This window comes from Stegostoma tigrinum, chromosome 22 (assembly GCF_030684315.1).
Source record: "Stegostoma tigrinum isolate sSteTig4 chromosome 22, sSteTig4.hap1, whole genome shotgun sequence".
NCBI classification, from domain to species: Eukaryota; Metazoa; Chordata; class Chondrichthyes; order Orectolobiformes; family Stegostomatidae; genus Stegostoma; species Stegostoma tigrinum.
In genome coordinates, this window is record NC_081375.1 from 26,568,737 (window position 1) to 26,589,767 (window position 21,031).

The following is a 21,031-nucleotide window of genomic DNA, read 5'->3' on the forward strand; positions in this document are numbered from 1 at the left end:
TGGGCAATAAATGCCCACCACCCATGAATGAATTTAAAAGAGTACTGAATCAACAACCATAATTGAAACCTTCATTCATTTGGGGAAGCAAATAATTGCTTGCTGACAGATTTTTATATAAGCAATTAAACAAATGAACAAGGAACAAGAGTAGGCCACTCAGCCCTTCAAGCCTTCTCTGTCATTCAGTAAGTTCATGGCTGAATGACTAATCTGATTTTAACCTCAATTCGGCATTCCTGTATATTCCCAAAAAACCCTTCATCCCTTTGGTAATCAGCAATCTCTCCTCTTCTGCCTTAAATATATTTTAAAATTCTGCATCCAATTCCTTTCAGAGAGGCAAATTCGAAAACTGTGACGACCCCTTATTTTTAAACCATGACCCCTTGTTACAGATTACCCAAATCACACCGTACACTACTGGACAATGGCTGATTATTGACATGACAATGTACAATTTCCTAATTTAATCTGAATACCTTTATCAATACAATTTATAAATTTATAACATTATAAATATAATAAACATGAATAAAACATAACTAATAATTACAATATAATAAAAGAATCTTATTTTTGTATGATTCTAATTTCCACAATGATTCATAGCTAACTTATCCTTGTGTACAATAATAGTTTCACTGAAAGATCCAATTTGCTTTAAAATGATCTGTAAGATATAATTCTCATGTAAAATGAGGTTAGTGATCAATCAATACTGAATGCAATTAATTTATTTGGAACCTATCCTGGGTTCCCACTGACATTTATATTTATCTTGGCCTGTTTTCCATTTTTCATCATGTCTCCACTTCCGTCCCTCATGGAGATTCTGTGAACAGCTAATCAATAGTAGCAATTAGGATGTGAATTTGGTGCATTTTCCTTTGACACTCCATGATGAAATTCCTGTTGTGAATGTTCCTTCCACCAACTCAATGTTTTCTCAACCAACTTCTTTCTGACTTCATTCTGTGATCCCTGAATTCAAAATTGTGCTTTAAAAAAAACATATAATGTTGCTTATATCCTGTTCCTCTGTAGACTTCTATCAAATAAATGTTATGAGATTCCAGTGCTATTTCTTCATGTGCCTTTCTGAGTTAGAATTTGTTACTGAAAATATTGAAATGAAGGGTTTTCTTACAGTGTTTTTCTTTTCTCTTTTCTAGTACTCTCCCAGCATGAGAGCCACCTACCTTGCAGTGAGTGAAGAACCTACCCGAATTTATGGAAATATATGTCCTGCTTAGCAGTTACACTGCCCTTCATAACAGAATTCAAGATTCCTTAATGCCAGCTAAAATACATTGTTCTGGCTAAAGCTGTTTCTCACTCTGCGTAGTTTGAAGTGATAGTTACAACTTGGGAGCAATACAGCATTGTTGAAGATTGATGCTGTTAGGCTATCTAATGGATTCTGAGTTTCGGTGCTCAGCTGACAGTTAAACTTAATGCTGGAGGTTACATCTGAAAATAATATAAAGTTTTTAAGTATCATTCTTATTGGAGGCTTGATGTGTACTAAGGTGTTGAATTTAAATTGACTTGCAATTAAAATCTGACATTCAAAGTGCCTTGTAAAATGGACAGATTTTAATACGAAATAGTTATAAGTTTGAACATGACATCCAAGGTGCCTAACTCTAAATTGAGTTGTGAAATTGATTCTAGGCTGTGAATTACCTGAATATTACCTGCGTATAACTGTTGGAATGGTGTGGTTCATTTCATTCTTGAGCAGCCTATATAGTGCACTTCAGTTATATTTAAACACTGCATCTCCAAGAAAAGCAGAGCTAATCTAATCTGCTGAATTCACGATACAGTTGGTTTGATTTATTTTGGCTAATTGCAACACAGGGCTGTCTGATTGTTGACCAATCTATGACCTGGACTGTCACATCTTTCCAGGGGGATCAATCAAAATTGGCTCTTACAGAAAACCATGTTGGAGATAGGGTTGGCAGAAAATTAGAACAAGTTTGTTTTACAAAAAGAAATTAAAATCTCATAAAATGATGGCTCTTTGCAAAGTTCAATCTGCTCTGAATTTTGTTCACAGTAATTTAAATGCTCAATCCCATTTCTTACTATATGTTGAAATCCAAACTCCCATGGAAGTCAGTTGTGATAAATATGAAAACCAAAGGCATGATATGTAACCTACAGTTTACAATTGGCAACAGAATCTTTCAGTTTGCTTACACAATGCTAGAATGGCATTTTTCCAATACGATGGCCAAATTCATTGTCCGATATATGAAGTGTCAGATTTAAATTGTCAAATTCAAATATGTTCTATGAAAAAACTTGACAATGTTTTACCAACTTGAATTGTCTGATACCATCATTATGGTATGAACACCATTTATAGCTTCTTTCTTCCAGGTCTGTTATCTCCCTAATAGAACTGCAGGTGCTTCCTGCATATTATCTTAAACTCAGCAAACTAAAAGTGACCTCCTGAGTTGTACTGTGTGGAGCAAGTATAATGCTAAACTATATATTGCATGTTTAATTTACAATTAAAGGAGAGGCTGTAGTTTAAAATACTACAGGTATCCCAGTGAAGTAGTTTTGGATGTAATTTGCTTTCCTGAAATTAAGAAACTTGTTTATTGAATCCACATTCACGTTTTTGAGGGAGTGTCCCGAGACCAGCTTTTCCTCACCAGTTGTATACTTATATTTCAGTGATTTACTTGTGAGGAGTAAAACTTTTCTGAGCAAATGTTATATCATCTGATTGTAGCCCTGTCTATACTGGGTGGAACTAACAAAAATAATGTCCTCTAATATTCTGTCTGTGGAACCAAGTAGCTATTTTTAATCTACTTAAGAGATTGTGTTTGATGTGTAATGAATACATTGTGTGCCTGAAGTATGTATTTCACAGACCACAACTTAAAATAAGATTCTAAACCAAATCATTGGAAAAGGTGATGAAATCAAAAAGTGTATTATTATCCAATTTCTTATCAGAATGAGGGAAATGATGCTGTTTTGACATTCTTCAAGTAACTGCTCACTTACTGCTTTCTTGGTTATGCCAGCAATTATTCGAAATTTCCCTAAATTAACATCATACATTCTCCATTAATGAAATTGCTACAAGCTATTTTTTGGGAGAACTATCCATACTACTGGTAATGGGGAGATCAGTCAAAACTGCCTGAGAGAGCTCTCTCAAATCAAACTCATTCAATCAACAATACCAGTTATGTGAATAGAAAGCCATTTTAATTGTCAAGTGTTTTTGCTTTTATTATATAAATGTCATGTTAGTAACAGTTAATTTATATGCATAAAATCTTATTGTGTCAACAATAATCATTGTTACTATATGATTACAACATATAGTATTATTGTAGTACAAAGGGAGTTTAAAACAAAACTTGCTTCAAGTCTGTTTGTTTAATTATTTTGTCAAGTTGGTCCCTAAAAAATTATAATGTAGGTAAAATGAAGAATGTTGTAGCTAAAATTGATTATACATTAAATGACTAATAGACATTACCTGTCTTTACATAGTTGTGAAAATACTAATTACTTCATTTAATTTATTAATTATTTCACTCCAGAGAAAAGTGTTAATTTTGTCTTCAAAATGTGATATTTAAGGTAGTAAAGCACAATCCAAAACCCATTTGTGACTACTCAAACAGGCTTAAATTTCCCTCCAACTGGTATAATAGGACTAAACTGCTCTGAAATTAAGGGGATGAGATTTTAACTTTGCTTTTGGCATAGTCTTTAGACTCCAGAATTCTGATCCAATGAAACCTTGTATTACCGAGAGAGCACATATAATTGATGAAGTCTATTCTAATGCTGTTGCCAAGGATTTCGCACTTCTTGAATACAGATTCAAGAGTTTTTCCTTTATTGAAAGTACTGATTCATAGGAATATTTAGCAAAGCTCACTTACTGTATGATTTTTCTCCACTAATGAATCATCTGTGACTTGCTTTGGGTGAAACCTACAATGTAAGATAACCATTTTGATTTTCATAATGTTTGACTACATGGTTAACTTACCATGTGATAAGCTAATTTATGTTTTACCAACTCATTAATTTCCTTTAAAAAGTTCTTACAGATTAATACTTTAACATGCTTTGAGGCATTAATTTCCACTATATAGACTGAAAACATGTAGTAAAATTAAGTTTTTTTTGTGAAATGGCACTCTTTTTCCCTGCTATGCCATTTCCTGTGAAATTGGTAGGAAAGAAAGGAAACACAATGCAAAAAAACTGTCATGAAGTAACTACTTTGTGATTTAACACTGGAAAATTATCTCAAAATCAAACAGTGCACAAGTGGTTAGATTCAGATTCAATTAACAAGACTACTTTATATTTTTGGCTAGATCCACCTTAGGGATGAGCGATGAAATTTGCTTATCATGAGCTATTAAGAATTATGCAGCAATTGAAGTGTTTGGCATCCAGTCTATTCAGTACTGACTGGCTAGAACAAAGTCAATGTTGGAATGCAAAAGTTGTTAGACCATTGGAATTGCTAAGATACATTTATCTCTGGTAAGATATTCTCATTTTATACCATGTAGTTAATTTCCGTTCACGTTTTTTAATAACATGATTTTTGTAAATGTGTTGAACTATGTCAACACAGTTCTCAAAGTATTGGATTAGGAATTTTTTTATTCTTCTGTGCAATGAAGTATGTAACTATACAGAATAAGTTATTGATTTTCAATAAACAGTTTATCTTCATTATGTTCCAAGGTTCAGAGTGTAAATTAATGAAATGTTAATGCACAGAATTATTGAAAAGTTTCATTAATAATAATAAATCTTCAAAAAGTTTGACACCTGTTGATTATTTGACCCAAATGAACGGAGCCTTTGGCAGTCAAATTCTCCTTTATGCTACATAACAGTCACCATGATACGGTTAGATGAAAGACTTGGGAGGATGCTCACATGGACAACTACTAAGGAAAACTGGAATCCTGCAGTGAGTAGCTCATGTCCTGCTTACTCAAAGCCCCTATCCACCAGGTACAAGACACAATCAGGAGTGTGATGCAATATTTCCCACTTACCTGGATGAATACAATACCAACAACACTCACGCCATCCAGGACAAAACAGTCCATTTGACTAGCACCATATCGACAGACATTCACTTCACCACTGAAGCACAGTAGCAGCTGGGTGTATCATCTAGACAACTCAGTGCTGATTTTCACTCCTTAACATACTTTCCAAACTTGGGACCATTACTATTCGGAAGAAGAAGGCAACAGATACTTGGGAATACTGTCACTTGCAAGTTCCTTTCCTAACCACATACCATACTAATTTGGAAAAATAATATTGTTCCTTCAGTGTCAGTGGGTCATGATTCTGGAACTTTGTTTTTTAACAACACTGTGGGTCCACCTACCTACTTCACATGGACTGCAGTTTTTATTCAAAAAGTCGTCACCAGCCATCTCCTCAAGGTCAATTAGAAATGCGTAATAAACGCTGGCCTAGCCAGTGAAGCCCATATTCTCTGAATGAATAAAAGAGTTAATTAAAAATCAATGAATTATTTTTCTCATTGTCTTTTTCCCGTAACTGGCATTCACGTTAAAATGGAAGGGCTGAGATGTTCAAACAGGCAGCCTTGAAGCCTTGTATGCATGTTCTAGTCCCCTTGGTGGGGGGAGATCCAGAACAAGATTCAAACTTCCCACTGTTCCTTTATTTCTTTAGGTACAATTGTGCCCCACTATGTTCCTGCCTGTCCAATTCATCTCACAATCATTTCACAGCTCTTTCTGTGATGAGGTTAACCGCCACAGTTTCCTGCCCCTCCCTATTGTACATTTGTAAGTTTCTAAGCATTGAAGTGAAATATTATGTTTGTGTTCCTGGTGCTGGATAGATAACAATGATAAGGAAAATAATTTCCTTGCTTTAGATTTATTAAAGCAAACACAAAACCTCAAATTGTTTAGATTTTTTAACAAAATAATTAAGAGAGTGCATGAGTTACAAACAGAAAATCAATTACTATGCCTAAACATTTCATCGTAACATGAGGCACTTGTTAATCTGAGGTCAGAGCTTCCTTGAAATGAAGTTTACAGAATTCACTGTCTTGTTTCTTATGGAAAACATTTGAAATCTCACAGGCAAATGTACATATGACCTATCCTTGAACTCGTGTTGGATAGTTTACTTGTTGAGAAATTTTACAAATTGTAAATGTTCACTACAAAATTCTGTGAATTGCTCATCACTGAAAGCACACTGTGGCTCATTGATGAGGTAAAAGTTATAATATAAGAGCCAAGATTTATGACTTTGTTTGAGGGCTTGAAGAAAATAAGTGGGCAATCTAATGGACGAATTTCCTTGTGTTACAAAAACAATCTTTCTTAATTTTGTGTAAAATCTTTACTCGGCATATTTGAACATTTGGCTACTGAATGAGAAATTTGTTAGTGACTTTTCAAAAGATATCTCAAGTCTTTCAGTTGGCTGATGTAGCATATGGATGTAAAATTGTGGTACACAGAGAGTGCTACTTGTGAGATTTTTCATAGAGATGACGAAGATAATTTCATTGTGCATTATTTCTTCCTACTTACTTTCACCAAACCTGACTCTGAAACTGACCTAGAATTGCCATGAACATTTGTTTGGATGCTCCAAACTTTAAAAATTATTTCCAAAATATAGTTGAGTATTATATGTCTCAGTCTTCATTTAATGATAGCATTCTCTCAACTTTTAGTAAGAAGATTGTAGGCTCCAGTCCCATTCCAAAGTTTTGAGTATAATATCCAAGCTTTGCTGAGGGACTGCTGCAATGGCCAGTACTGCCATCTTTCCATTGAGACCTTCTTTGAACCAATGCTCTGTCTTTCTTTTTGACTGGAAACAGAAAACAGGAACAGGCCTTTGAGCTTGGTACACCATTCAGTCACTGAACTCTGTACCCTGTTTCTGCTTTCTCTCCATACCCTTTGAATCATATATCCTTAAGAACTATACTTAACTGCTTAAAAACATTCCATATTTTGGCCTCAACCACTTTCTGTGGCAGTGAATTCCAAAGGCTCACCACTCTCTGGGTGAAGAAATTTTTCCTCAGTCCTAACTAGTCTATCCTTAGATTTTGACGGGACCCCCAACGCTGTTCTGGAATCCCTCGTCACCAGGAACATGCTTTCTGTCCTTACTCTGTGTAGTCTATTAGAATTTTATGGATTTATATGAGATTCCACCCACACTGCCCTCTCCAGCTCCATTTTTCTAAACTCCAATGAATTTAGTCCTAACCAAACTAGTCTCCTTTCATGTCAGTCCTACCATCCTAGGAAACAGTCCAATAAATTTTTATTGCATTCCCTCCATGGCCAGGATATCCTTCATTAGAAAGGAGTCCAAAACTGCACACAATGCTTCAGGTGGCCCTGTACAATTGCAGCAAGATATCACTGCTCCTGTACTTCTTTTGCTGTGAAGGCCAACATACAATGTGCCTTCTTACAGCCTGGTTCACCTGCATTCTTACTTTCAATGGCTGATGTACAAGGACACCCAGGTCCCACTGCAACTCCCCCTTTCCCAGTCTATTGTCATTCAGATGAAGTGCTTTCCTGTTTTTGCTTCCAGAATGGATAAACTCACATTTATTCACATAATACTTCATCTGTCAAGCATTTGCCCACACAATTAATTTGTCCAAATCACACTGAAGCATCTCTGCAAATCCCTCACAGTTTACCCTTCCCACCTACCTTTGTGTTGTCTGATAAAGGGGAATTCTAAAATGTTTTGTAAGCTATATTTATTCTAAATAGAAAACGAGTGGTGATAGGAGGTGTAAGGCCAGACTAAATTGTAGATTTACACATGGAGGCATGCAGCGTGGCTGAGATAATAATAAATACATTGTACCTGTCTTTAACAAGGAAATATGTAACTATCCAGGCTATTATGACATGAAAAAGCTCTATTGCTAGAAGAGTTTAAAAATTGATAAGGAAGAAGTGTTGGATTAACTATTGTTATTTAAATTTGACAAGGCACTGGGACTGGATGAGATGCAGTCAAGGGTGTAATAGGAAATCAGTGTGGAAACTGTAGGGGTGCTAGCCACAACCTTTGTCTTCCCTAGTCTTAGGGGAGTTGCTAGTAGATAAAATAATTAGAAAAATCACTGCCTAGTTCAAAAAAGTTGTAAGGGTAAACCCAGCAATTACAGATGAGTTGGTTTGACTTCATAACAGTTACTTAGCTTTGAATTGCAACTGACCTGTAAGAAAACTTATTACTCATGGAATAAGAGAGCCAGTATCAAAGTGGATGCGAAGTTGGCTGAGTGATAGAGAACAGAGTGATAGTGAATATACTTCAGGCTGGAGGAAGGTTTGTTGGAGATCCCCAAGTCTTTGTGCACAGATGACAGTTTCAAAGTTTGTGGATGATACAAAACTTGGAAGCATCGTAACCTGTGAAGAGGACAGAAACAAGTTGGTGGAGCAGGTAGCAGGTGCAGTTCAATGCAAAGGAGAGTGAAGATTTTGATAGGAAAAACATTGTTTGATAATATAAAATAAAGGATACAATTCCAAAGGGGCTGCAGGAGCAGAAGGATCAGTATGCACATGTGCACAGATCATTGAAGGTGGTATGATAGGTGGAGAACAATAAATCAAGCATAATGAAGTATCCTGTGCTTTAATAGGAGCACAGAGTACAAAGGCAAGGGCATGATGCTGAAGTTCTATAACACATTTGTTAGACCTAAACTGGATTATTGTGTACAGTTCTGAATGCTACACCATAGGAAGGAAGTGAATGCCTTGGAGACGATGCAGAAGAAATTTACAAGAATGGCTCTAGGGATGAGAAATTACATTGGAGAGGTTGGAATAATTCTTCTTGGAGAGAAGAAGGCTAAGAAGAGAGCTGAATTAAGTTAACAAAATCATGAAGGGGCTGGACAGAACAGATGGGAAGATTGTTTCCACTTAGAAAAGGATCAAGAACAAATGCTTCCTGGAGGCGGGTTCTGATGAGGTAATCAAGAGGGCAGTGGTTGATTCTGTAAATAGTAATGGTGAGCAAGGATATGGAGAAAAGGCAGGAGAATGGCATAAAATCTTGATGCTCATTTAAGGGCAGAATGGCCCCCTCCTGCACGGTAATATGTCTGATTCTAAACAAACTTTTTTCATTGTATACCTTCCTTAAGTTATGCAAACAAAGTAAAGGAAATGCATAATTTCATCAAATGTGTCTGATTTTACTGCTGGTGGCAGCAAATCCAAGCCACTGCCGGACGTTGAGCAGCTATCAGGCTGCAATGGATCCGACTGCTCCCAGAGGGGTGAGTGAGGACTGAAGCTGGGGTCACTGAGGGCCTTTGCTACCTCTAGCTCCTCTGCTGCAGCCCAGGCGGTCCCAGCTACCATGCTGCTGGGCCTGCTGTGTTCATCCAGCTTCACATTATATTATCTTCGATTCTCCAGCATCTGCGGTTCCCATTATCACTGATACAGGTAGGTTCGTTTCGCAGTGCGCGCGTGCGCCACTCGCCCCCTCACTGCAGCTGCGCGCCCAGCTTGTTGCTAGGAAACAGTCAAACTGTCTGGAGCCGAAGACAGGCAGAGAGCGACTATAAACCGGCCGCAAGTACCGGGATCGAGCCAGAGACAAGCAGAGAGAGACTATAAACCGGCCGCAAGTACCGGGATCGAGCCAGAGACAGGCAGAGAGAGACTATAAACCGGCCGCAAGTACCGGGATCGAGCCAGAGACAGGCAGAGAGAGACTATAAACCGGCCACAGGTACCGGGATCGAGCCAGAGACAGGCAGAGAGAGACTATAAACCGGCCACAGGTACCGGGATCGAGCCAGAGACAGGCAGAGAGACTACAAACCAGCCGCAGGTACCGGGACCAAGCTGAAGATGGGAGGGCAGGCTGTTATACCCAGCCCAGGGGAAGGGGACATATACCTGGGGAGTGGTTATTTGATCAACGTGGAAGGAGGGGAATCTACCTGCAGAGGGGTTATGTATCCAACCGGACGAAGGGAGGAGGGGTATATATCTACTGAGGGGCAATCTATCCAAGGGCAGGGCTGTGGAAGGCTATATACCTGCAGAATGAAAATATATCCCTTTGGGCTAGGTGAGGAGCACTATATAACTGCAGGGGAAAATATATTTAATCAGGAATGGGGAGGAGAGGGATATACCTGCAAAGGGGTTCTATATATATATTCAACTGTGGTGAGGTGAAGTGGGGTATATCCCTGGAGAGGGGATATATATACAACCCGGGGAGGGGAGGAATGGTAGATACTTACAGAGAGGAAATATATCTAACCGGGATGAAGGGAGGAGGGGTATACATCCAGCCAGAGAACTGTGGGGTGGAGGGGTATAAAGCTGCAGAATGAAAATACATCCGACTGGGCGTCAGCAGAGGTGGGATATGTAACTACAGGGAGATGTATATCCAATCGGGTTGGGGAGGAGGGATATATGCCTGCAGAGGGGTTATATATCCAAACAGGTGGAGGGAAGGAGGAGTATATACTAGCTGAGGTGTTATATACCCACCTGGGTGGAGAAGGAGAGGAGGATGACATACTTGCCCAACTTGGGGAATGACGGGAGGAGTCTTTACCCAACCTGGGACATGACTCAGGGAAAGGAATAAGAGGTATATGTTGAACCTGGCAGAAGATATAGTTATCATACCTGATACTGGGGCAAATCTAGCAACAAGTGCAGAATAAGAGTGTATGCAGTGGAAACTGGAACTGATTTGTCCCTGGGTCTTGATCATCCTACTGCCTCCACTCCAAAAACATAGAGCATCCCACCATGTCCCAAGACTCTTTTTCTACTCTTGGTAGCTCTCTTTCAAGAAAGAGATGGATAGAGTTCTTAAAGATAGTGGAATCAAGGGTTATGGGAATAAGGCAGGAACAGGATACTGATTGTGGATGATCAGCCGTGATCATAATGAATGGCGGTGCTGGCTCGAAGAGCCAAATGGCCTACTCCAGCACCTATTGTCTATTGTCTATTGTGACCCACGTCAGGTCCACTTTCTGCCTGCGTCCTCCCCACACCTCTCCTTCTTCCCCACTTCTTACTATATTTCTTTTTGTCCTCCCCACCCAGCCCAGGACCTCTTCCTTTCACTATGTACACTTTGAGCTGTAGTGCAGAATTAATCTCAGGCCACTTTCCTTGAGATTCAGCCTCCTGATTGGGTAAAAACAAAAGTCTTTTTTCAAACCCCTGTCTTGTTGCTCTATGTTTTTTGTCTTAAGGAAAATGTATGCAGAAACCATCTGGAATTAAATTTAGAAAAAGTCTCACACTGACATGAACCACATTTTCCATCAAATGACTTGTACGGTTGACTCACTCATTAATAGGGTAGATGAAATTTTCCAGATGTGAAAATGAGCCTAACTGCAACTGTCGATTGCACCTTTGAAAAATCTTGTACTTGAGTTAATTGGTTGACGTGATAGACCTGCATGTGGGTTAGAAATATAGAAAATAGAAACAGCAGTAAGCCGTTTGGTTCTTTGAGCAGTGCCATTCAATATGATCATGATCATCCAAATTAGTGCCCTCTTCCTGCTTTCTCTATATACCTTTTGATCCCTTTAGCCCCAATAACTCTGTCTAACTCCTTGAAAACAGTTAATTTTCTGCCTCTTGCACATCCCTTCAGAAATCCTGACTCACACAAAAATGCAGTAATTGTTTTGGAAGTTTAAATTTTTTGTGGGGAAATTTGTACTGCCCAGTCCCTCCTGACAATTTCTCCAATGCTGACCTCATGGTCAGACTTCAGCATGTAGCACAATGACAGTGCAGCTCAATCCCCACCCACCTCCCTGCTGCCAATTGCCTAACCCCTGTAACTGTACCTTCTCGCAGCCTCCATCCCAAAGGTTTATTTGGCATGCAGTAAATAGTTTTGTGTGGATTTAAAAAGTTTCCTTGTGTTATTTAAGATCAGGCTATTCAAAAGTTGTGAATCAGATATTGTGATTGGAAATATTTTATTCATTCCATTCAATGTTAAGGTGCAATGGTTTGATTCTCTCTTGTTGGAAAAACTTAATACTCATAAGAAATTTCCTCAAGTCCAGCTGATAGCCTGAAAAAGTCTAAACTAAAATGTTCCTTTTCCTTCTCCCTGAGTTGCGGTTCTATTTACTTACATGTTGTGAAGAACCAGTGCACTCCAGATCATAGAAGATATGATCCAACCAAGTGCATATTTAGTGAACTCCAAAACTGTGACACTCCTTCACAGCCTTCTGTTTGGAATTAGGTTCAGAAAATATTTGTCACAATAGTTGCTAATATCATCTGTGTTTTTCCTACACTGTTAATCGATGGCTCAGTGGTTAACACTAGTGCCTGAAGTGCCAGGGACCTGGGTTCAATCCTATCCTTGGCCGATTGTCTGTGTGGAGTTTGCAGGTTCTCCCAATGTCAGTGCTGGTTTCCTCCCACAGTCCAAAGGTGTGCAAGTTAGTGAGATTGACCATGCTTGACCAAGTTAGTGAGATTGACCATTGTTCTTAGTGTCCAGGGATGTGCAGGCTAGGTGGATTAGCCATGGGAAATGCAGGGTTATAGGGATAGGGTCAGGTGTGTTGGGTGTGGACTTGATGGGTCAAATGGCCTGATTTGATTCTATATGGATTCTATGGTTCTGTAATTAATACTGAAAGTCTCTAGTTTATTCAAAGTAAAGAGTTATAAGTCTTGTCCCTCTCTTGCACTGTTTTGTTTCACTCCATTGCCCCCACAATGTCAGTCTCGAATTCAGAACAGAATCATGCTAAACGTCACAGTTTTGCTACAGTGTTAGCAGTGAAGCAGGAGATCAAATGATAAAAATTATAAGTGATGAGATTTGATCATAAATCAATCAAAGAATAGAGTAATAGTCAAAATGTTACAGTAGTACTGCAGGGACTGAGCATAAGATAAAGTTAAAGATAAAGCTGATTTTATTAAAATGTCAAATCATTCTACTTGTCCACCATCAGTGATTATTTATTTCACTAAATTATTGGAATATAGAATAGTTAAATAATTTGTTGAACTAAGTACATTATTTTGGTACATTGCAGAGATGATGGAAATAGTGTATGTCTATACTAAAATACGGAGCGAGTTTGGGCGGCAGTGTAACTTTTCAGATCGCCCAGCAGAGCTACATGTTGACATTGTCCCGGATCCATCGTTGGCAGAAAACTTCATCGAGAAAAATCCCATTGATGTGTTTGTACAAGTTTCAAAGGACATGTCTGAACATGAGGTAGGATAGCAACAGTTGAAAACTGCAGCTCCTTCAATTTTTGAGTCTTCTTAAAAATTCCCGATACTGCTAGGAAGTACTGCACACTTAACAAGGGGAGGTTGAACTGAATCCCAGGTTTCTCTGCCAGTTGTGTTTATTCATTATTTCCTATGTTTAAAATCTTTTTCACGTAATCACCAGAAATTTCACATATTTGAATATCCAGTTCTTCAAAAATCCTTTACATACCATTCAGTATCTTTAAAGGTTTTTTTTAAAACATTTCATATTGTCCACAGTAATCTTCACAAATGTAGCCAAAATGTAAATAAGTTGAGATACTCCTTAAAAAGAGGCTAATATTTGGAACGTCTTTCTTGCTTCTTACATCTACGTTACTATTACTGGTTAGAAAAGCTTGTGGCAGAGTGTGCAAAGTAAATTAGGCTTTTAATGTTTTGAAGAAGAGTGGTGTGCTTCTTAGTTGTTTTTGATCTTGTATGCGGCCAAAAACTTTTTCCGAACTTGGCATGTTTATGAAGTCCCCTACCAACTAATTGGCAGGTTGTCTTTTATATGTGCATTTTGCAGGCATTCTTTAATCTCTTCCCAGGCAAAAGTCATTTGTGTCACACGACATGGCTAATATGTATCCATATGTGAGGAGGCACAGGTTGCCAGAGTTGGTTGTCATTCCATCAGAACTGTTGAGAACCCAAAGTACAAAATAGAAAAGAAACAAGCTGGTCAAAATGTTTCCAAAGGAAACTTTGACATAATTTTACTATATTTGCCATAAAAAGATTATCTTAAAAATAAATAATTGTTGATGATCTGTACAGAGCTTTTTAAAAAAGGCACATGGAAAATGCGGGCCCTGAATTCTGTTAATGTCACAGTGTGAATCCTGTTAAATCACACTTGTTAAATTAACTTGCATAAGCCTTTATAACTTTGCTAGTATAATATGTGATAACAAAGTGTGGAGCTGGATGAACACAGCAGGCCAAGCAGCATCTCAGGAGCACAAAAGCTGACGTTTCAGGCCTAGACCCTTCATCAGAGGCCCGAGTCTAGGCCCAAAACGTCAGCTTTTGTGCTCCTGAAATGCTGCTTGGCCTGCTGTGTTCATCCAGCTCCACACTTTGTTATCTTGGATTCTCCAGCATCTGCAGTTCCCATTATCACTAGTATAATATGTGTATGGATGCAAGTGAAAATTTTAGCTGTACGGTATGGAATAAAATATTTGTTAAAAGTTTGAAATAATAAAAACTTTTTTTTTCAAAGACATTGTACAGAAACCTCCACTTCTCCTAAGGAGAATATGTAATGTTTTTGTTTTGTCTTTTTGTGTTCTGAAATTGATAACTATGACAAGTCAGTTAGCTGAAAATTGTAACATCCCAGACAGACATAAGAAATAGGAACAGGAATATGCTATTCAGCCCCTCGAGTCTGTTCTGCCAGTCAGTAAGATCATAGCTGAACTGACATTCCTCATGTCCAGTTTCCTACATTTTCCCTGTAATCTTAGATCCGAATGCACCCCCTCCCCCCAGCCACAACTGCCACCCAAATCAAGAATCTGTCTGTCTCAGCCTTAAATTTACACAAGGACTGCCCCAGAGCTCTCTCTAGCAAGAAGTTCCAAGACTCTTGGTACTCAGAGAAAAGGAATTCCTCCTCATCTTAGCCTTAAATTCGGGCCCCTTTATTTTGAGACTGAAGATTTGTAGACTCTCCCATGAGGAGAAAATCCTGTCAGCAAGTATCACCTTGTCAAGCTCCTTAAGAATCCTATATATTTCAATGAGATCACCCCTCATTTTTCTAAACTCCAATGAGTGGAGCCCCATCCTTTTGGTCATAAGAAAATCCTTCCATACTAGGGATCGTCCTGCAGGGGATCATCCTAGTAAACCTGCTCTGAATCACGTCCAATGAAATGATATCTTTCCCTAAATAAGGGCCCAAAATTACGCTCAGTATTCCGGAAATGATCCGACCAGCAGTTTCCACAGTTGCAGTAAAACTTCCTTACACTTATACACCATCATCCTTTAAATAAGGGTCTACATTCCATTCATCTTCTTGATTACCTGTTGGACCTGTGTGCTAACTTTGTTTCATGTACAGCAAATGCTTTATTAATCATCACTTATGGAATCAGGATTGTGCCGGTTGATCAAATATTCTGGTTGATCAAGCGATCTGCATCAGCAATGTAAAAACACACAGTAAGTTATAGAAATGTAACTCTGAGGTATACATGTTGCTGTTATTCTTTATTTATGCTAAATCATTTAAATAATAATGTAACTTTGTCTTAAATAAAACTTCCCGACAAAAATCTTTCTTACCTGCACATTGAACTACTTGTACTTGGATGCTGCAGAGAGTGTGATGAAATAATAAAATTCCAGTATTTTACTGTTTTTTTTGCTGGTTTATTGAGAGTGCCAGTTCACAAGGTGCCAGTTAAAACAAAGTTTGTTGCGCAAGTATCCCAAATCTCTTTGTGTTGCAGATTTCTGCAGTTTTTCTTGAATAAAGTAGTATTCTGTTCTTTTGCTCTCCCTTCCAAAATGAACAATTTCACATATTCCCAGTCTATACTCCATTTGCCAGCTTTTCGCCCATTTACTAAATCTATCAATATCTCTCTATAAACTGTTTGCATCCATCTCACAATAACTGTTTCCACCTATTTTTGAGTCATCTACAAAATTGGCTACAATACATTCACTTCCTTCCTTCAAGTCATTAATATAAGTTATGAACGTTGGTGGTCCCAGTACAGATGCCTGTGGAACCACGCTATTAGTAGGTCACCAATCTGCAAAAGAGCCCCTTATCCCCCCGTTTCCTGCCCTTTAGCCAAATCTCTGTCCATGCCAATATACTGTTTTCAGCACAATGCAACTTATTTTATGACTTACCCTTATGTGAGTGCATTGTAAAAATTCCAAATATAGCACATTTACTGGGTCCTTTTATTTATTCCTTGAAAATCTCTAATAAATTAGTCAGACACCATTTCCCTTTCATGAAGCCATGTTGGTGCTGCTTGATTAGATTATAATTTTCCAAGTATTCTGGTATAACTTTGTAAACAATTGATACCAATACTTTTCCAACAATAGATGTTGGACTAATTTGTCTATAATTACCTGCGTTTTGCCTCCTTTCCTTTTTGAATAGGAATATCACAATAATAGTTTTCCAATCTTTTGGTACTTCGCGGGAATCCAATGATTTTTTGGCAAATTACAGCCAATGCATTTACCATCTCTGTAGCTACCTCTTTACTTATCTCCCTGAACCTGAAGGTTACAGTCACTCATAGTTAATGCTCTATTCTTTTTGCATACTGCTTTTATTTGTTGATTTATAGCCTTGCTGACAGAATAGCGACTATTTGGAAGTCCGTACTCTACTCGATCAATGGCTCCTTTCTGTTACTCTTCTTTTTACCTCTGCCGAAATGGACTGTACATCATCTGAGGCTAGATCATCTCACACAACTGTCCTCATTTAATCTCTTATTAATAGTGCTATCTCACAACTCTCGCATCACTCCAAAAAATTAAATATTCCTGAATAATAAGTTCTAAGTTTTGATCTCCTTGTAACCATTTTTGCATAATAATTATGAGATCATACTTACTTACCTCAATTTGCGCTGTCAGCACAACTACCTTATTCCGTACGCTTTGCATGTTAAGATGCAAAGGCTATAAGTTTTTTTTTCTATTCTTGAACTTCGCTGCAATTTCTAAGCTTCCTTGGTAAAATATAATGTTCACACATTCTGATAAAAGACGATCCAATACTTGTTTCTTTTGTTCCTGACTATTTACAAACATGAAAGTCCCTTACAGTGCTTTGACAGGTCATCCACATCAGTTCTAGGTTCAGCAGTTCAACAGTTAGTCAGTCAGAAACTGCCAACGACACAACAGCCTTACCCCTTTCTCTTTCTCTGGAATCTCTTTAATCAAGGTTTGAGAGCTGATACTCATCACAGGACTCTTCTACTGCACGCCAAGAATTCTTAATTCTGAATCAACATTACTGCCTCCAAAAGAACAAAACAAATATGTCGGTCGCAATTGCACCGAGAAACTCTGGGACCAGCAGCAACTGTAAACAAGAATCTGAACATCCTATGCGGAATTTTTTTTCATAACTTTAAATTCAACTTATCCAAGCTTTAAGACCTGATACACTGCAGAGCATTTTCCATGTTTGGGGGTGTGGGGCTGTTACTGGTGATTGTGTGTTGCTTTTGCTTTAGTGAGTTGTTTGATATATTTGTTTGTTTTTAATCTATTGTTAATAATTCCAGCGTTTGCTTTTGTGTGACTTTTAGAAATGAAAGTGGCTTTCCTTGATTAACTTAAGGAATGTGGCTGTCTTATTCCTTACGTCAAGTTAAAGGCAATGAATTATTTATTAATTTGGATATATCACATTTCTTTTGAATTCTCGATCTGTTGTCATCAACTCATAAGTGGAGGGAAAAGAGTGGTCAGCCTCCTGACTTGTTTATAAAAATAATGTAATGAAAATGTAGAAGACAAAGAATGATAACTATCTGCATCATTGTCTTATGTGATTCTTTCTTTACAAACAAACATTAATTTTAGATACAAGGTGTGGCTGAGATCTTTGTGAAAACAGAAGAAATCTGACCATAGTACCCGAAATGATATCCTGCCAAATGAAGAAATTCGTTGCAGTTCTTCAATATTCTTACCATCTTTATTTTTCTCTCCACTTTAAGGCCAATACAGAACGTTTTAAGACAGAGACTCGAGGGATTAACCATGTAGAGGGTGGCTGGCCCAAAGATATAAATGCAAATGATCTGGAACATACCATTCGTTACAGGAAGAAAGTGGAAAAGGATGAGAATTATGTCTACACACTCATGCAGCTTGGTAGTGTAAGTGAATATGAAGATCTTAATGCAAAGTAGCGTTTCTTTGCTTCCCCATAAAAAAAGTGTTAGTAATTCTAATGTATTTGTAAAGTTGGTGAATTGACTTTTGCTCATCTTTGTAATATTTTTTGGTTTTTGGGAAGTGGTAACATACGACCTCAAAAAGAGCTGTTTTGTCAATGCTAACAGCTCAAAGGATATTTTTAGTAAGGGAATCATCCTTCTAACTTAACTGATTCTATTTTCTTGCATCTCTTTGTCAAATATAAAAAAAGTGACAAATGCTTTGGACTTCAAGACTAAGGACTAGGTTTCTTGAGAAGATGACATCTTGCAAGAAAGCATCTGGTCCCAGAAACTGATCATGTGATCAAACTGACTTTGAACTAAACAATAAAAAAGAGAAGGGTACAAATGAAGATTAATACAGGAAACATGTCTTTCAAACAGAGATAGTAGGAACTGCAGATGTTGGAGAATCTGAGATAACAAGGTGCAGAGCCCGCCGCCTCCACAGCCAACACCTCCAGAGGAAACAGTAGCACCCAGCCCTGTGAGTCTTCACCATCCCCCCCCAGACCTCCCCCTTACTGAGGACGAATGGTCAGTCCTCAGTAAAGGGCTCACCTTTGTCGCCCTCCACCCACACATCAACGAATACTGGTCACGTTTAGACATTGAGCAGTTTTTCTGCCACCTCCACCTCTACGCTTACTTCTTTAACCGTGAGCCTAACCCTCCCTCTACTGACCCCCTTCTCCTGCTTCCAACATACCCCCTCCATCTGGACACCACCCCAAGGCCTCCTACACTCCTTCGACCTCTTCATCTGCAATTACCTTCGAGATATCAATCACCTCAACCTCTCCACCCCTCTCACCCACTCTAACCTCTCCCCCGCAGAACGTGCAGCCCTCCACTCACTCCGCTCCAATCCCAGCCTCATCATAAAACCCGCGGAAAAGGGAGGTGCAGTTGTAGTATGGCGCACTAACCCCTACATCGCCAAGGCAGGCGCCAACTCTCCGACACCTCCTCCTACCGCCCCCTTGATCATGACCCCACCCCTGACCACCAAACCATCATCTCCCAAACCATCCACAACCTCATCACCTCAGGTGACCTTCCACCCACAGCCTCCAACCTCATTGTTCCCCAACCCCATATCGCCTGCTCTGTCTCCTTCCCAAAATCCACAAACCTGACTATCCTGGTCGACCCATTGTCTCCACCTGCTCCTGCCCTACCAAACTTGTCTCCACCTCTCTTGACTCCATTTTCTCCCCCTTGGTCCAGGAACCTCCTACCTACATCCGTGACACCACCCATGCCCTCCACCTCCTCCAGAACTTCCAATTCCCTGGTCCCCAACAGCTCACCTTTACCATGGACATCCAGTCCCTATACACCTGCCTTCCCCATACAGATGGCCTAAAGGCCTTCCGCTTCTTCTTGTCCCGCAGGCCCGACCAGTTCCCCCTCCAATGACACCCTCATCAGCTTAGCCAAACTCGCCCTCACCCTCAACAACTTCTCTTTTAATTCCTCCCACTGCCTGCAGACAAAGGGGGTGGCCATGGGTATCCACATGGGCCCAAGCTATGCCTGCCTCTTTGTAGGTTACGTGGAACAATCCCTCTTCCGTACCTACACTGGCCCTAAACCCCACCTCTTCCTCTCGTTACATTGATGACTGTATCGACGCCACCTCGTGCTACCACGATGAGCTCAAACAGTTCGTCCACTTTACCAACAGCTTCCACCCCAACCTTTAGTTCACCTGGACCATATCTCTCTCTCTCCTTCCTGGACCTCTCTGTCTCAATCTATGGCAACCACCTAGAAACTGATATCCATTTCAAGCCCACCGACTCCACTACCTAAAATACTCCTCCCACTCACCTTCCTGGAAAAATGCCATCCCCTATTCTCAATTCCTTCGACTCCACCACATCTGATCCCAGGATGAGGCATCCCACTCGCATACATCTCAGATGTTCTCATTTTTCAAGGACTTCCCCCTCTCAGTGGTCGAGAATGCCCTTGACCATGTCTCTTGTATTTCCCGCAACTTGCCCCTCACACACCCTTCCTGCAAGAACAACCAAAACAGAACCCCCCTCATCCTCACGTATCATCCCACCAACCTCCAGATCCAATGCATCATCCTCTGACACTTACGCCATCTGCAATCCGACCCCACCACCAAAGACATTTTTCCCTCCCCTTCCGGAGGGACCACTCCCTCTGTGTCTCCCTTGTCCGCTCCACACTCCCCTCCAGCCCCACCACACCCGGCACTTTTCCCTGCAACCGCAGGAAGTGCTACACCTGCCCCTACACCTCCCCCCTCACACCCATCCCAGGCCCCAAGAAGACTTTCCACATCAAGCAGATGTTCACCTGCACATCTGCTAATGTGGTATACTGCATCCGCTGTTCCCGTTGTGGCCTCCTCTACATTAGGAAATCAAGCGGCAGCTTGGGGACTGCTGTGCAGAACACCTACGTTCAGTTCACACTGAACAACTGCACCTCCCAGTCGCGAACCATTTCAACTCCCCCTCCCATTCCTCAGGCGACATGTCCATCCTGGGCCTCCTGCAGTGCCACAACGATGCTAACCAAAGGTTACAGAAACAGCAACTCATATTCCACTTCGGAACCCTGCAGCCCTATGGTATCAATGTGGACTTCATAAGCTTCAAAATCTCCCCTCCCCCTACGCATCCCAAAACCAGCCCAGCTCGC

General features: G+C 39.7%; 2 protein-coding genes across 8 annotated transcripts in view; both read left to right on the top strand.

Annotated features, from left to right (window-relative positions):
* Window positions 1-4,786, top strand: part of ttyh2 (tweety family member 2) — a 135,638-nt gene extending 130,852 nt beyond the window's left edge. Inside the window, exon 14 of the mRNA XM_048555650.2 lies at window positions 1,176-4,786. Coding sequence (XP_048411607.2) covers window positions 1,176-1,256 — 81 coding nt within the window. The 3' untranslated portion in view covers window positions 1,257-4,786. The remainder of the gene's footprint in view (window positions 1-1,175) is intronic.
* Window positions 4,787-9,101: 4,315 nt separating this feature from the next.
* dnai2b (dynein, axonemal, intermediate chain 2b) overlaps window positions 9,102-21,031 on the top strand; it is a 68,515-nt gene continuing 56,585 nt past the window's right edge. For 3 of the 7 annotated variants that reach the window (XM_048555538.2, XM_048555543.2, XM_048555545.2), the window contains exons 1-3: window positions 9,604-9,930; window positions 13,163-13,350; window positions 18,122-18,283. In XM_048555538.2, coding sequence (XP_048411495.1) covers window positions 13,165-13,350; window positions 18,122-18,283 — 348 coding nt within the window. In that variant the 5' untranslated portion in view covers window positions 9,604-9,930; window positions 13,163-13,164. Of the gene's footprint in view, window positions 9,182-9,303; window positions 9,540-9,603; window positions 9,931-13,162; window positions 13,351-18,121; window positions 18,284-21,031 lie in introns of those variants that run through there. The other 4 variants (XM_048555540.1, XM_048555541.2, XM_059653703.1 and 1 more) reach the window with 4 other exon arrangements.